At 38.1% G+C, this 15246-nt stretch overlaps 1 protein-coding gene across 1 annotated transcript in view; it reads left to right on the top strand.

Moving 5' to 3' along the window:
• Window positions 1-14231, top strand: part of disp (RND transporter family member dispatched) — a 31018-nt gene extending 16787 nt beyond the window's left edge. The window contains exons 6-10 of the mRNA XM_083122432.1: window positions 271-444; window positions 704-839; window positions 1965-2198; window positions 5677-5872; window positions 9439-14231. Of these exons, the coding sequence (XP_082978558.1) occupies window positions 271-444; window positions 704-839; window positions 1965-2198; window positions 5677-5872; window positions 9439-11050 (2352 nt within the window). The 3' untranslated portion in view covers window positions 11051-14231. The remainder of the gene's footprint in view (window positions 1-270; window positions 445-703; window positions 840-1964; window positions 2199-5676; window positions 5873-9438) is intronic.
• The last annotated feature ends 1015 nt before the right edge of the window (window positions 14232-15246 follow it).

Below are 15246 nucleotides of genomic sequence, written 5' to 3'. Positions count from 1 at the left end.
ATTTCATAACGACTGTCTCATTACTTAATTGTCGGGCTGTGTATCTGGTGTATCTTATTGTATGAAAGGAATTGTAACACAGACAATAGTGAAGAACTCAATGTTAATTAATTAATTGCTACCTGCTATTTTAACAGACCAGGAATAGACCCCTTAATAACTAGACATTTGTGATAATCAGAAGACCCTGTTGACATTAATTTGTTTTTCAAGAGAAAACACACTAGGGTTATATTTTTATGGTTGAAGTTTCTATTTTCTTCTTTTAAGGAGGAAGACGTATCCCAAGTGTTGCATCTTCTGACATCTTGCTGGCTGAATTACAATAACATGTCATTGCATGGTTGTTCAGGACATTGCACAGGTGTAGCATCATGCAGTCAGCATAATGCAGTCTACAACATGCTGCACTATATACTTGATAACAAATTTTTATCTCACTGGGTAAGTAAAAATGAAATCCAATATTTCTCTTTATTTTGTTAAGCACTGAAGGCATACATGATGATTTTATTTCTCAACTCTTTTTGCCACCTTGTGGCTGCCTAAAAGAAAACAGTTTATGTTTTTGTTTGTTTAAATTGTTGAAACATTGACTATTTAAAAAGAAGGATATCTTTTACATTTTTTTTATCTTTTGCCACTGTAGTAAAAATAAATAAATTTTACATTATATTTCACCGTTCTTTTTTCTTTCTTTTAGGATAACAACACGTTTTTGTCATACTCTATGCTGTTTTTACCCATTGCTCGAAGTTCAGCTTCCTTAAACTATTATATGAATCTACAGATGGAAACACTTCATTACAACGATGTTGAAATATTCGCACTTGATTTTGGTATGTTTTTTGTTTGACATGGATGGATGCTTATTTATTTATTTTATTTTTATTTTCTGTTACTAATTTTTCATTTTGCTAATCGAAGTTGCAGAAGTTGCATTTTCGGTTGTGTGAATCTTTGATATTCTATCAAATGCAAAGGGCATTCAAGTGAAACTTGAACTTGTAGCAATACGAAATTAGTGGATATGTGTATTGTAGTGGAAGCTGTATCTGTTGCTTCATATAATCTGTTTCAATATTTATACACTTGCCAGAGCACATCACTAGTGCCTGGATACCATCATTGTAGAAAGGTTTGTCACTACGTTGCTGCCTGGATTGGCCAGCTTGCTTTGTTTCGTCACAAATACCCCCTGCCCCCTCTCCCCAAAAAAGTGAAAATCACTTTGCAAGGAGTGAGGTAATATCTACCATCAGAGTTCCTGCAGTGTACAAGTAGCTTTGGAGGACAAAAGGACTACTATTGGCATTGTTCAAATCCCCCCCTCCCCCTAAAAATGTAATTTTAAATGTATTATCAGTGTTGCAGTGTATATTCTTGCTTTATTAGAAAACTAATTGCCTTATAACTATTTTCCATGCTGCTACGTACGTTGGATTGCGGTCAGGGAATTTGAAGAGTCTTTGGGGCAAAGGCGAAGCTTGACCGGCTTGTTACCAAAAGAACTGACGAAAACCAACCATATGATCAAACCAGCCTCTGCCATTGCCAAAGTTTGTTGCATCCCTGTTGAAAGGATGAATTGAATGGCTTCTGCACATTATGCCCCCCCCCCCCCCCCTGCCCTTACTGGTGCTGTGCTTCTAGGAGGTTGTGAATTTGTAAGAGGTTTACATTTGGATGAAAAAGGGATGGCAGAGAGTGCACAAAAGCTCCTGGCAAATAATTCTTGCAATGTGGAAAGTATTCCAGAGCTTTTTTGCTTGTTTCTGCGGTGAATCAGAAGATGCAAGTTTATTGGTAACAGAGTCCACATGATTCAGCATAGACTGGCAGGAAGCTGGTACAATTATGCCATTCGTCCTTTTTTAAGCACATAGATAAAATGTAACTAGAATGTTAAAGTAGAAATAAGTGTAACAAAACTTATTTGTTACAAGTTTGTACTCTTCTTTCAGGATTGAAAGAAGTTATGTTCGAAAAGTGCCTGATCCAAGACACTTTGCTGATCAGTTTTGGTGGAATGGTGGTTGTGATGTTGATGTGGATCTACACTGGTTCCATGTTCGTTACGTTTATGGCCATTTTATGCATCGTGTTTTCTCTCGGAATAAGTTACTTCATTTACACCGTGATATTTGGTTTGGAGTTTTTTCCATTCATGAATCTTCTGGTCTCTGCCGTGGTTGTTGGTAAGTTGAGAGTTGAAAGGATGTTATACTTTTGTTTGAGCTCCTGTGTAACCAATTAGTCCATAGTGAGAGCAGTACCAGGTTTGATGCCCAGTGGAGGCACAAAATTTCACTGTTCACCTGGTACTGTGAGGACAAGTGTGCAGTTATTTGAAAAGAAGTAGAAGGTGGGGTCGATGAGACTCAATCTGTTGACATGGAACGACCATTATGTTGTTTAGCTTGCAATTTTACCTATGGAAATAAATTTTTTTTTATTGTGCTTATTCTATCTCTCTAGCTTAACTGTGATGATGAGGATGAATGATGAATTGATAAATAGATGAAGAAGCAGGAACAATAAAACATCTCCTAACCCCCCTGACAAAGAGGTCAGTGTAACGTTCTATGAAGCGAGAGGGCACAGGTTCGGACCCTGGTAAGGTATAAATGTATCATTCTGTTCGTCCCATCTTCCATTTCATCAGCTCAGCCTTATTTTTTACATTAACCCAAGAGATAGAAGAGCAATGTAAAAAAAAAATGGTTTCTATGTGTATTACTTCTTCAACATCTCTTTGTAAGTTGCAATTGTAATGAAAAGGAAGTTTTGCTGTTTCAATCTCTGTGCTGTGAAACTTACAGACATTTGGCTTCATTTCTTAGTTACGACATTTTGAATTCAGTGATAAATTCATAATTTAAACAGGAATTAAAGCATATTAGATTTAGAAAATTGATTGATTGATTGATTTAGTTTATTTAACTTCGCGTTTTGTGCATCTTGGCTAATTTGCGAAGATGGGGATGAGTGATGAAATTGATGAATGGACATTCACAAACAACCAAGCCTGAGCGAGATTCGAACCCGGGACCCTTGGCATCCAATGCATTACATAGTATTAGATTATGAGCAGGGAACGGATTTATATATAGTAAAAATGTGCTAAATATGTAAATACAGATTTAGTTATTTTCACTAAAATATGGAGTTAAATATGGTCTTAAAATTGTAGATATTTACCTTTTTAATAATACGAGGGCTGCTGGAAAAGTTTCTGCAAACTACCACCAACAGTGGCGCTAGTGTTCCGCTATTATAAAAATCGGAAGAATAGACCTTTTTTATAACCAAAAAGTTGCTGACCAAGGCAGTTTATTAAGATAAAAACACTTAACACGTAACGTTTCGACCCTGTATCAGGGTCTTCCTCAGATGAAGAATTAAACTAGTTAAACTACGTGTTAAGTGTTTTTATCTTAATAAACTGCCTTGGTCAGCAACTTTTTGGTTTTAATATGGAAACAAGGCTTAATTATATTACCTTTTTTATGTTATTTAAGCCTATTCGTTTATTTTTCACAGCAGTTTGAAGTAGTAGTTTCATGTGAGAAATGGAAATTTCTCGTGAACGCTTTCAGGCAATGATTTTTTATGATTTCAAATGTAGTTTAACACCAAAACAATGCATCGAGCGACTTCATTTGGCTTTTGGGGATGAAGCACCATCCAATAGGACTGTGTGCAATTGGTTTTCCGAATTCCGGCGTGGTTGCACATTTCTCAGTGATGAATTTCGTGAAGGTCGTCCATCCACGTCTGTTGTTGCCAGTAATGTTGATGCTGTGTGTGAAATGATTGAGAGAGGTTGGCATGTAACATACCGTGAGATTCAGGCATCCTTGAACATTAACATGAAAGCAATACATACGATTTTGCATGGTCATCTGAATGTATGGAAACTTTCAAGCCGTTGGATTCCACACAACTTGACCGAAGCTCAAAAACAGGCTCGTGTAAATTGGTGTAAAGAAATGCTCAAGAAATTCAACCGAGGCAAGTCAAATTTGGTGTACTACATCGTTACAGGGGATGAAACTTGGATCTATTCATATGGACCCGAAACTAAACAGCAATCCACTGTTTGGGTGTGTCAAAGTGAGCCGAAACCAACAAAAGTTGTTCGTTCGAGGAGTGCTGCCAAGCAAATGATTGCTTGTTTCTTGAGTTATACCGGATATGTGGCAACGATAGCTTTAGAAGATCGAAGGACTGTAAATGCTGAGTGGTATACAACAATTTGTTTGCCAGAGGTCATCAATGAATTGCATAAAACAAACCCAAATTATCACATTATTCTTCACAACAACAACGCCAGTTCCCACTCAGCACACCAAACTGTTGATTTTTTGTCCAGTAAAAATGTCGAATTAATGACTCATTGTCTGTACTCACCTGATTTATCACCTAATGACTTCTTTTTGTTCCCACACGAAAAATAAGGTATCAACTTCAGAGTGGAAAAAATTCTTTCAAAATTGGTTTGAGCGTATGCAAAAGTGTATCGATCTTAAGGGTGAATACTTTGAAAAACAATAAAGCCATTCCCAGAGTTTCACATGTACTTTTTCATATTGATTGCAGAAAATTTTCCAGCAGCCCTTGTATAAGACACTACACAATCTACATAAAATACAGTCTCGGCACCGTAACTATTATTGTGACGGTCTTTAAGAGAAACCAGAAGCGAATCCCGTACATGTGCCACAAAGTCGTAGCTTTGCACCAGCACTGCTGTCGGGCATGCAACTATACTCTGTCCCGGCGATCTCTAGATCAAGCAAAGGTAAACAAGTCTCTGTGCAAGTAGTGACCCGAGATGGCTCCACTAATGAACACGTGAGAGTGAAGGGTATTGTGTGGATGGGAGGGAAAGTGAATGCTGTTACCAGTCTTCTTAGCAGCATGTACTATTTTGCTCTGCCCACTCGATCCTCCCCCCCTGCTCCCATCTCTGCCTCCGCTATGTGTGGCCTTGCTCCAGAGATAGCCAGGACAGAGTTTAGTAGCGAGGGTGAGGTTAGCAATGGGCTACTCGATTGGGGACTCTTCCAACGTTCCGAAAATAACGTTTGTAACAACCAGGAGCCGATGCTTGACTCCTGATTCTCCATTGTTGATAATTGTAAATAAACAGGAGTTCAAGTGCTTTACATAGCAAAGGCAAACAGTCGGGAGGTGTAAAATTGAAAAGAAAGAAAAAACATTATTGTTCGGATCACAGAAAACTTGTAATTAACACAATTGGGGGTTACAGAAAAGGTCGTAAACTTTCGTTTCTTTAAAGTCGTTTCGGACTTTGTCAATTATTCACAAGAAATTCACCCAACTCTAATGGTCACACAGGGGCTTGTTGTTGTTTGTGCGAATATGGAGTATATCTTGAGAAATGTTCTGAAATATGGAAATAATATATAAAAATAATTAAAATATATGAAATATGTGCTAAAATCTAATATATGTACAAATATGGGAAATAAAAAGTTTTTCGAGTCTACATGTCATGATATGTGAAGATAATACAAAATATAACTGATTTCAGCTTCATACATAAATTTGTATTTACATGTAAGTCCGTTCCCTGATTATGAGTAACAATGTAATATTCCAGTTTGAATCATCAAGCATGATGGTTACATGTTCACCTGTCTTTTTCAGGAATAGGCGCAGATGATGTATTTATATTTTGCAAAATGTGGAACTGCACAAAGTCACTGGAAGTTTCTAATATGGAGGAGTTGGTTCGAGAAACACTGAAGGAATCTGCATTGTCAATGTTTGCAACTTCTTTCACGAGCGCAGCTGCTTTCTATGCATCGTACATTAGTTCCATTACAGCAATCCGTTGCTTCAGGTATGTATGAATTGATGATCGGTACAAGTATAGGTTAAGGTCATGTAGGAAGGAAGGGTTTCCACAAGGTTCTTCCCTCTGCTTTGGCTGCGGAGAACTGTTGCCAACTTAGCTCTTTTGGAGCCAGATCTGGCTCTTTTGTGCACTCGTTTGGCTGTGAACTTACCTGCCTCACTATTTTTACCATCAATATACATTTGCATATGATACTGTTATATTGGCTGCATCACCCCACCCCTTGTTAGCTCTCCAGCTACTTTTTATAGGGATGTGGCTGACGTGAAGATGATACTGTTATCTGGGAATATTTTATTTTCTATTTCATACCACCATCGGTGAATTATTGAAATGGTGATGCCACCAGATGTAGATGGTGAAAACTAAGAATATATTGTCATCACTTTAAAATTAACAGTAATAGCAGTGCCCCCCTCGCCTTTGACAACTAATATTACCCTACGATGCACTTTATCTAGCCTTCGTAAATCTAGCTCCTTGATAGTACATTTAAGGTAAAATTTAGCTCTTTTATGGGCATCAGGTTTGGCAACACTGCCAGTATGGCCATAGGAGGCAAGGAGAAATGCATTATGCTTATGGGAACGTTGCTTTATTTGTTCTCTTGGGAATATCAAACATCCAATGGAGTAGAAAAGTACATGGATGAAAAAAGAACACGTTGAACAATTTCTTAGTCATTGGAAAAGTCGAAACTCTCACTTGATTAGCCATAACTTGGCATACAAGGTATATTTTCATTGTCATCAGCATATTAGTGTCACTCATGATAATAGTAACAGCTGACTTTACCAAATCACTTGACATCAAGAACTGCATCCATTCATGTTGAGACAAAGCTACAAATGTGAAAAACCCGCCGAGCAAGTGGAGATGGTTGACCTTGATGCTCACAATATATTTTTTTTTTTCCCCCACTGACCACAAGCTATTGGGCTTGAATCCCTCTCTCCCAGTTTCTGCCCTTAAGGACTCATTCTTCTGTTTCTGTCTAGGTTATTTTAGGTTGCCTTTGTACAAGGTGGTTATAATTAAAGTGACGGTGTTCAGAGTGGTACAGCACGGGCTGTAATGAGAGTAGCAGTCTGAAACTTCGTAGATATGCTAATGAAGCAATGCGCTCGCGAATTATGCAAAAAAAAAAAAAATAGTTCCAATTCTCGCCACCAGGGTAAAAAATGGCGCTGTAAGCAGTCAAAACGTGGTATAGTTACAGGAAATAGGCAGGAAAGATCAAACACACGAGAACAATGATTCTGGCATGTTTATTAGGAACTATGGTTACAAGAACTGTTCAATATGGCCTCCCAATTCAGCAACATGCTGCATTCGTAACACGGCATGATCGACAGTTGCTCGCAGCATGTCTGGTGAAATCTGAGCGACATGTCGTTGTATGCTAGCCTTCAGATCAGGCAGAGACCGGACATGTCCCTGATAGACACGATCTTTTAAATATCCCCACAGCCAGAAGTCACATGGATTAAGGTCGGGGGATCTGGAAGGCCAATCATCTGGAAACTGCCTAGAGATGATGCGGTCATTAGTGAAGGTTTCTCGCAGCAAATCTTTCACGTGGCGAGCAACATGTGGTGTTGCCCCATCTTGCATGAAAATGGTGGTGTGTTCACAGTTCCGTTCTTGCAAAGCTGGAATCACGTGTTGAACAAGGAGGTCCCTATAACGTGCAGATGTCACTGTACACCTAACAGGCCCTCGAGGTGTCATCTCCTCAAAGAAAAACGGACCAAGAATGAAGGAGCTAGTGAACCCACACCAAGCAGTCACGTAAACTGAGTGCAATGGTTGTTCCTGCACAACATGTGGACGAGTGGAACCCCATATGCGACAGTTCTGAGTATTCACTGTACCGACCAGAGTAAAATGCGCCTCGTCAGTCCACAGAATATTCCCCGGCCACATGTCATCCACTTCCATGCGTGCCAAAAACCGATGGGCAAACTCACGGCGTTGTGGAATATCTTGGGGTTTCAATTGGTGCACAATTTGAATCTTGTAGGGATACCAGTGTAAAATGCACCGCAATACCTTGCGAACTGTTGACCAGGGGAGTGACAATTCACGTGCCACAGCTCTAGCACTGGTTGCAGAAGTTGAGGCATGTGCTGCACGGTCAGCTACAGCTACAGCAACTTCGTCCACAACTTCCACGGGGATTGGCCGCCTTCCTCTCCCTGGTGCAACACCCAATTCACCTGTTTCCTCGAATTTCTTCATCATCTTCTTCAGCCCATTAATTGACATGGGCCCTCTTCTCAGCCCTTTCTGTTGGCGATATTTCCGCAGTGCAGCGTTACTATTGCTCCCATTCTGGTAAAACAACTTCACTAGCAGTGCACGGTCTTTCTTCGCAATAGCCATTGCTTTTTACACGGGAAAAATCAAACTTTTAATGTTCGGCGAACATTCACATCACTAAAGGGGAAAAAAAGCAACAAGCGTCACCAACAACAACCAGGGAGCTCACACAATGGTTAGGCAATGTCAACGACTCTGACGTCAGAGTTACGGAAAATTCCACGTTTTGACTGCTTACAGCGCCATTTTTTACCCTGGTTGCGAGAATTGGAACTATTTTTTTTTTTTTGCATAATTCGCGAGCGCATTGCTTCATTATCATATCTACGAAGTTTCAGACTGCTACTCTCATTACAGCCCGTGCTGGACCACTCTGAACACCGTCACTTTAATTATAACCACCTGGTACCATCTGGGTTAATCCTGATGAGCATGAACGGTGAACAGATGAAAATCGTGAAGTGACGAGCTCAATGGTTGAGAAGGGTTTGAACCTGGGACCTCTGTCTCATAGCACATTTCACTATCACTCTGCCATGGAAGCATATTTGCTAAGGATGCAATTCAACCAGTCAATATTGCAATGTAACTGACATGTACATTGGTTTCTTCATATGTGCCATCTCCTGGAGTGAATGGGGATTGCTTCTAGTTCCAATGAAGCAACTTAGCACACAAACATTACTACCAAAAAGAGAGAGAGTGAGAGGATGTGTCTGTGTGTGTCACTGTACATTAATAAAATGATTCAGTTTGTGCTCAAACACACAAACGGTATCATATTTTCTTAGCATAAAGTATCTAGCTACATGAAACTTTGTTTCTGTCTCTCCCTATCTGTTCTATCCTTTGTGTGTGCTGTGCGTGCGTGTGTGTATGTGTGTAATGATTAATACAGAGTATTCCAAAAGTCACGCAACCCTAACTTTGATGACTTATAACATGAAAACCGTAAGAGATATTTACACCAGGTTTTCTGCATTATAAAATCTTATCAATTGAGATATTTTTCAATACTTAACTATCAATTTATTCATTGCAGAAAATTCTATGGTGGAAGACAAGAGTTCAATTTTTTCCAGAATGCAACTTTTGGGTGAGAAAAAAAAATGTGTAAATATCTCACGTGGTTTTCATGTTATAAGCCATCAAATTTAGGGTTGCGTGACTTTTGAAACACTGTATGTACAGAATAGTAATCCATTCATGATTTTTTTGTTTTGTTTCAGTATATTTGCAGGAACAACAATACTTGTCAATTTCCTCTTCATGATGACGTGGATCCCTGCATCAGCAGTTTTAGCAGAAAACTTGTGTTCAAATCCTTTCAGCAAATGCAGCGTTAGGTTATTGTCTTTAACAGAAACACTTCTGAAAACTTTATTCCAAATGAAGAATTGTGCTGTTTTAAAGCAGTTTGTGACTTCCAGTGTGGTACGATTGGCAAATGTGTGGGTGTTGGTGTTTGCAGTCTTGGCTGCTGCTAGTGTGGTGGCTGTGTTTTACAGTCCAGGCCTCCAGTTGCCAAATTCTAAAAATTTCCAGCTTTTTAGTAGCAGTAACCTGTTCGAAAAGTACGAAATGAACATTAGGAACAGATTTGATTTTGAAAGTTCGGAGGGTGGTGAGAGTATCGATCAGCTTCCTTTGTATTTTGTGTGGGGCATCAAACCCGTGGACAATGGGGATTACTTGAACCCATTTTCAAAAGGTCATCTTGAATATGACATGTCATTTAACGTGGCACATCCTGAATCACAAGTGTGGCTTTTACGGTTCTGCGAGGAACTGCGGAACCAGAGTTTCTACCAGGAATCTCCAGGACTTCTTCCCTTCAATTGTTTCATTGAAACTTTTGTTTCCTGGATGTCTCGTCGTTGCGTGGACGTGGTGTATAACGTGAGCCTGGAACCATGCTGCGAAAGCTCGCTTTTCCCCTATGAAGAGGACACCTTTACAGCATGCCTAATGGAAGCTGTACACGCTTTGCACAGAACTCCAAGAACATACTTTGTTCCAGGCAGTGCAGGACCATATTTCGTTAAAGAAACCAAGAGGCTTCAGGTGGTCGTGGTGGAGTACGACAGCAGTCATTTGTTTTCAGTGTCGTTCACGGAAATGGACCGTTTTTATAATCATGTTGAAACGTGGACTCTGAGTAAACTCAAAACAGCTCCTGAAGGTATGAAGAATGGATGGTTTATAACCCAGCTTGACTTCTACGAGTTGCAAAGAACAATTTCACAAGGGACTATTACTGCTATTCTAGTTGCTATGGGCATCTCTTTCATTATTATGTTTGCCATCACCCTTAATATCCTGATTAGTATATATGCAATCATTACACTGACATTTATTATATTTGGGACAGTTTCCATACTAATTCTATTAGGCTGGAAGTTGAATGTGCTAGAGTCTGTGACTGTCACTGTCGCTATCGGCCTGTCAGTTGATTTTACGCTTCACTATGGTATAGCATATAAAATGTGTCCCACATCCTTACGAGAATCTGGTGTTAGGTATTCAGTATCAAAAATGATAAGCCCTACAGCTATGGCTGCTGCTACAACAGTAACAGCAGGTCTTTTCATGTTGCTTTCAAATGTTCTAGCATACATTCAAATTGGTACTTTCCTGATTGTCATCATGGTGATAAGTTGGCTTGTGTCTACGTTATTTTTCCTTTCCTTATTGAAAATTGCAGGACCTCAGCGTGGGTTTGGGCAGTACAGTTATCGTGATTTTTTGCATTATATGAAACTGTATTCAGTAAATCACGATGCAGTTTTTTATACAGGCGTTCCTCTGGAACAAAGAGATGCTGAGTTCCGGGAAAGTTGATATGAACTTGAACCTCTAGGATAGTAGGTAAAAGAAAGGTTCCTGTGAAAGGTCACAGAAAAGAAACGAATAGTGGTCAGGCCTGATTCTGAATTCTTCACCTCCATTTTTTAAAGGAAGGATGAACGAAGCCACCCTAGTTGCATTCTTCGCTTGTTCCTAAAGCCTAGACAGACAACAGAATCCACAGCAGTTTTCAATTTGGAGACACTTGTTCACCAGTCATGGGGCAGAAGGCTCACAAACCTTCCTAGTTGACTGAGGTGCTGCAGTCTATTGAAGGTAGGACTATGTGACTCTGAAAGACAGGTCTGTGCACAGAAACATTGAAATTGTTCATTGATGAAGTATTATTTATGTACAAAGTCATAACATAAATACCAATAAAATTCATTCACTGCCATCATTCACAAAAGGCTGTTTGTTTTGGACTTAGTCTTTTGATCTATGGTAGACTAAACAATAGGGCATCTGACTGCCATGTGGCAGACCCAGGTTCAATTTCTGGAGTGATCTATAGTAGTCATTTTTCACTGTCTTGGTAAAGCAGCTAACCTCAATCAATGGGCAGCGGGGGAGAGTAGAGAGATCATGCTGATCATGTAACCTTCATTATAGAAGAGATTGAGAATGTGTTAGACCCCATCCCTACATACCATGGTATAGAGTACAGTCCTATTGGCTCTTGTTTTGGAAGTAATACAGAATCAACATGTACACTGGGACTTTGATTTTACATTGTTCAACGGAACAAGATGAAATAACATAAACTGCCAGAAAATGTTGTAGCATTTTGCTCCACTGGGACCATGAAAACTGAATATGAATGTGGGAATGTAAGATCCGTGTTCCACTGTATACAAAATATGGCAACAATAATAAAAGAAGCAATTAACAAAATGTATAAGTTCAAAAGTTTGACATTTATATTGTTCTTGCATTACGTCACTTTTCTGCCTGTTTAGACCAAATGTGATGATGGTTAGATAAAATCGGATTTGAACCTGTGGATGTAAGTGGCAAGATTGGGAGCACAACATTCAACAGATTATGCCACAAAGACAGCACCATAAATCCTTGCATTTGTACTGAACTCAGTAGTGCAGCCCTGTGAGGGTAAAGACCCTTCAAAAACTTTTTAATTGGTTTTAGGAGCAACAAAATTGAGTCTGTTTCTATAGACTGAATCTCACCGATTCTTCATTTGCGTTTCCAAATGTCCTTTTCATGAGATTAGCACATTTATCCCCTTTTTACCCCCTCTTTGATGCGTCAGCACCTTTTTCCTTCCCTTTCTTTCATGTTTTGTTCAAAAAAAAAAAATGGACAGATAAATAAAAGATTTTCATTCTTCTTGAGCAGCTATATAAAATCATGTACATGTAGTTTTATTTTGTAGAGCAGAACGAGAGCTATAAAATGATATAATATAATCATTGCAGCCCCAATAGTTACCAAGATAATGTACCGGGTGATCTGTTTGAGATGTCAGAAAAGTAAACCTTTATACACAAGAGGTTAATGTAGGTATCTACGAGCAGCTTGTTGTAATATAAGCAGAAAGGATGTAAGTTTCTAATGAGTGGAGGGTTACTGACTTCAGCTGTGTGGTGGCAGTAGCATGCATGTAATACTCGAAAATTTTGTATACCATACAACATACTCTGTGCGCTGTTGTGATGTGATCACCACATTTGTTACCATGCACATTAGCGCTGTCATGTGGCTGAAGTCATCTGTAAATCTCCACTCATTCAAAACGTACATCCTTTCTGCTAATATTACAACAAGCAGCTTGGAGATGCATACATTAATTTTCAATTTCAATTTTATTACTCCATGTAAACCATATACATTGGTATTTGGAGGGTTCAGTACAGTTCATATAAAAAAAAATATATAATTACAAATTTTCTATAATTTACAATCTAGATATTCACTAACGCTATAATATTCCTTATTAACTAATAGTTTCTTTAATTTATTTTTGAAACTTGTCATACTTTCTTCTTTTACTCCATATTTTAATGTCTTTAGAGTGGATTTGTATTTTCTTACGTTTCCTTCTCTTTCATGGCTAATATCAACACATTGCATTCTGTTTGATAAGTATGATTTCATAATTTCAAGTGTGTTATCCCTTATCCCATAGTGTTCCATTTTAGAAATTATTATTTTGTGGTTTACTAAATCAAAGGCTTTTGTCAAGTAGTAAAATATTCCAAGAACTAATTTTTTATCGTTTATACCTTGCAAGATGTTTTCGATTAAGGTATGTGTTGCACTTGCTGTGCTTTTATTTTCAATAAATCCATGTTGTTCTTTTGATAGTATGTGTAACATTAACCTCTTGTGTATAAAGGTTTACTTTTCAGACATCTCAAACGGATCACCCGGTAGTTTCTCCACACATAAGGATCTCCTGAGCTCAAAGCATCAGTGACTTACATTCGAAAACATAGAAATGTAGAGCATAACCCAGTATAACAAGTTATTTGAAATCCAGTAAATGTCACGGTTACTTCCTAAGTACTGGTTACTTTATCTAATAATTAATATTTAGCTATTTGCTACAGTATTGAATAAAGAATGTTAATGTCATTAGTTTAGACCTGAATAAATGCATAAATCATTTTGAGAACCTTTTTTTCCCTTTCCCGACCATAATTTTGCACCTTAAAATCCATTCTCTAGTTTTTACCAAAATGTTGGTGTACTTGCCAGGTATCAAATGTGCAACTACTCATGCCAAATAAAATGGCTCCAACCCATTTAGATGCCCAGGAACCCCCTTGTATTACAAAATTACAAAACAAGCTTAAATCTTATTGGATGCCTTTCAGTTTCCACAGAAGTTTTCGCCAAGCTTGCTTGCTTTCTTTCAATAATGACTTCTAGAAGCAGTTTAACAATATTCTTTTGTTACAATTACTTTATTGAAATTAACTGTCCAAAACCCTTTCATTGTCTATTAAAAGATACTTGTCTTTATTATAATGAAATAATGTGAGCTGCTAGTATCTGTACCTATGTTTGAAATAAAATACATCAACATATTTCTGATCTTTCAGAATCATCACATTCATATAATTTGATCAAGTGATGTATTTGTGAAATACTATGTGTGCTAAATGAACATTTTAGAACAAAGCGAGTATTTATAAGCATGGTATGTGTAAAAGTTATACCAGGTGGTTATAATTAAAGTGACGGTGTTCAGAGTGGTACAGCACGGGCTGTAATGAGAGTTGCAGTCTGAAACTTCGTAGATATGCTAATGAAGCAATGCGCTCGCGAATTATGAAAAAAAAAAGTTCCAATTCTCGCCACCAGGGTAAAAATGGCGCTGTAAGCAGTCAAAACTTGGTATAGTTACAGGAAAAACACTATAAATCGCAGAAAACAATACTCTTTGTAATAAAATATCGCTACAATTTCACTATTCGAATTACATGAACATTACTAACGGAAAAAGCAACAAGCGTCACCAACAACAACCAGGGAGCTCACACAATGGTTAGGCAATGTCACCGACTTTGACGTCAGAGTTACGGAAAATTCCACGTTTTGACTGCTTACAGCGCCATTTTTTACCCTGGTGGCGATAATTGGAACTTTTTTTTTGCATAATTCGCGAGCGCATTGCTTCATTAGCATATCTACGAAGTTTCAGACTGCTACTCTCATTACAGCCCGTGCTGTACCACTCTGAACACCGTCACTTTAATTATAACCACCTGATATGTAGAAAGATTGCGAGAGTATTTTCCTAGTTACCTGCAAAGTTAAGGTGGTAGTAGATTGTTTACTGTAACATGTCTCCCAAATGTGAACTCTAATGAATGGAATTAATGGTGTTTAAGACAATTGATTTGAAACTTTTGTAATCCTTTAAAACAAGTCCTACCTCTTAAAAATAATAGTTTCACATTATACATACAAAAAAACTAGATTGAAATGTATGAAACACAGAATACAATGAGTTATGTAATTTGACTGGGCAAAAAATAAATTTAAAAAAACATGATAATAATTTAGGATGATTTTGTGATACAACAATGCAGTAAGGAATGTGTTTATTGGATCATTTATGCAAGCCAAATAGACCCAGTCTGAATGATTGTTTATTTCACTATTATTAATGCATTATTTATACTTTGAATGTACCATTAATAAGATCATCATGGAAATCAAAC

The sequence above is a fragment of the Lepisma saccharinum genome, chromosome 5 (assembly GCF_977018435.1).
Source record: "Lepisma saccharinum chromosome 5, izLepSacc3.1, whole genome shotgun sequence".
Classification (NCBI taxonomy): Eukaryota; Metazoa; Arthropoda; class Insecta; order Zygentoma; family Lepismatidae; genus Lepisma; species Lepisma saccharinum.
This window is presented reverse-complemented; position numbering and strand designations above follow the sequence as displayed.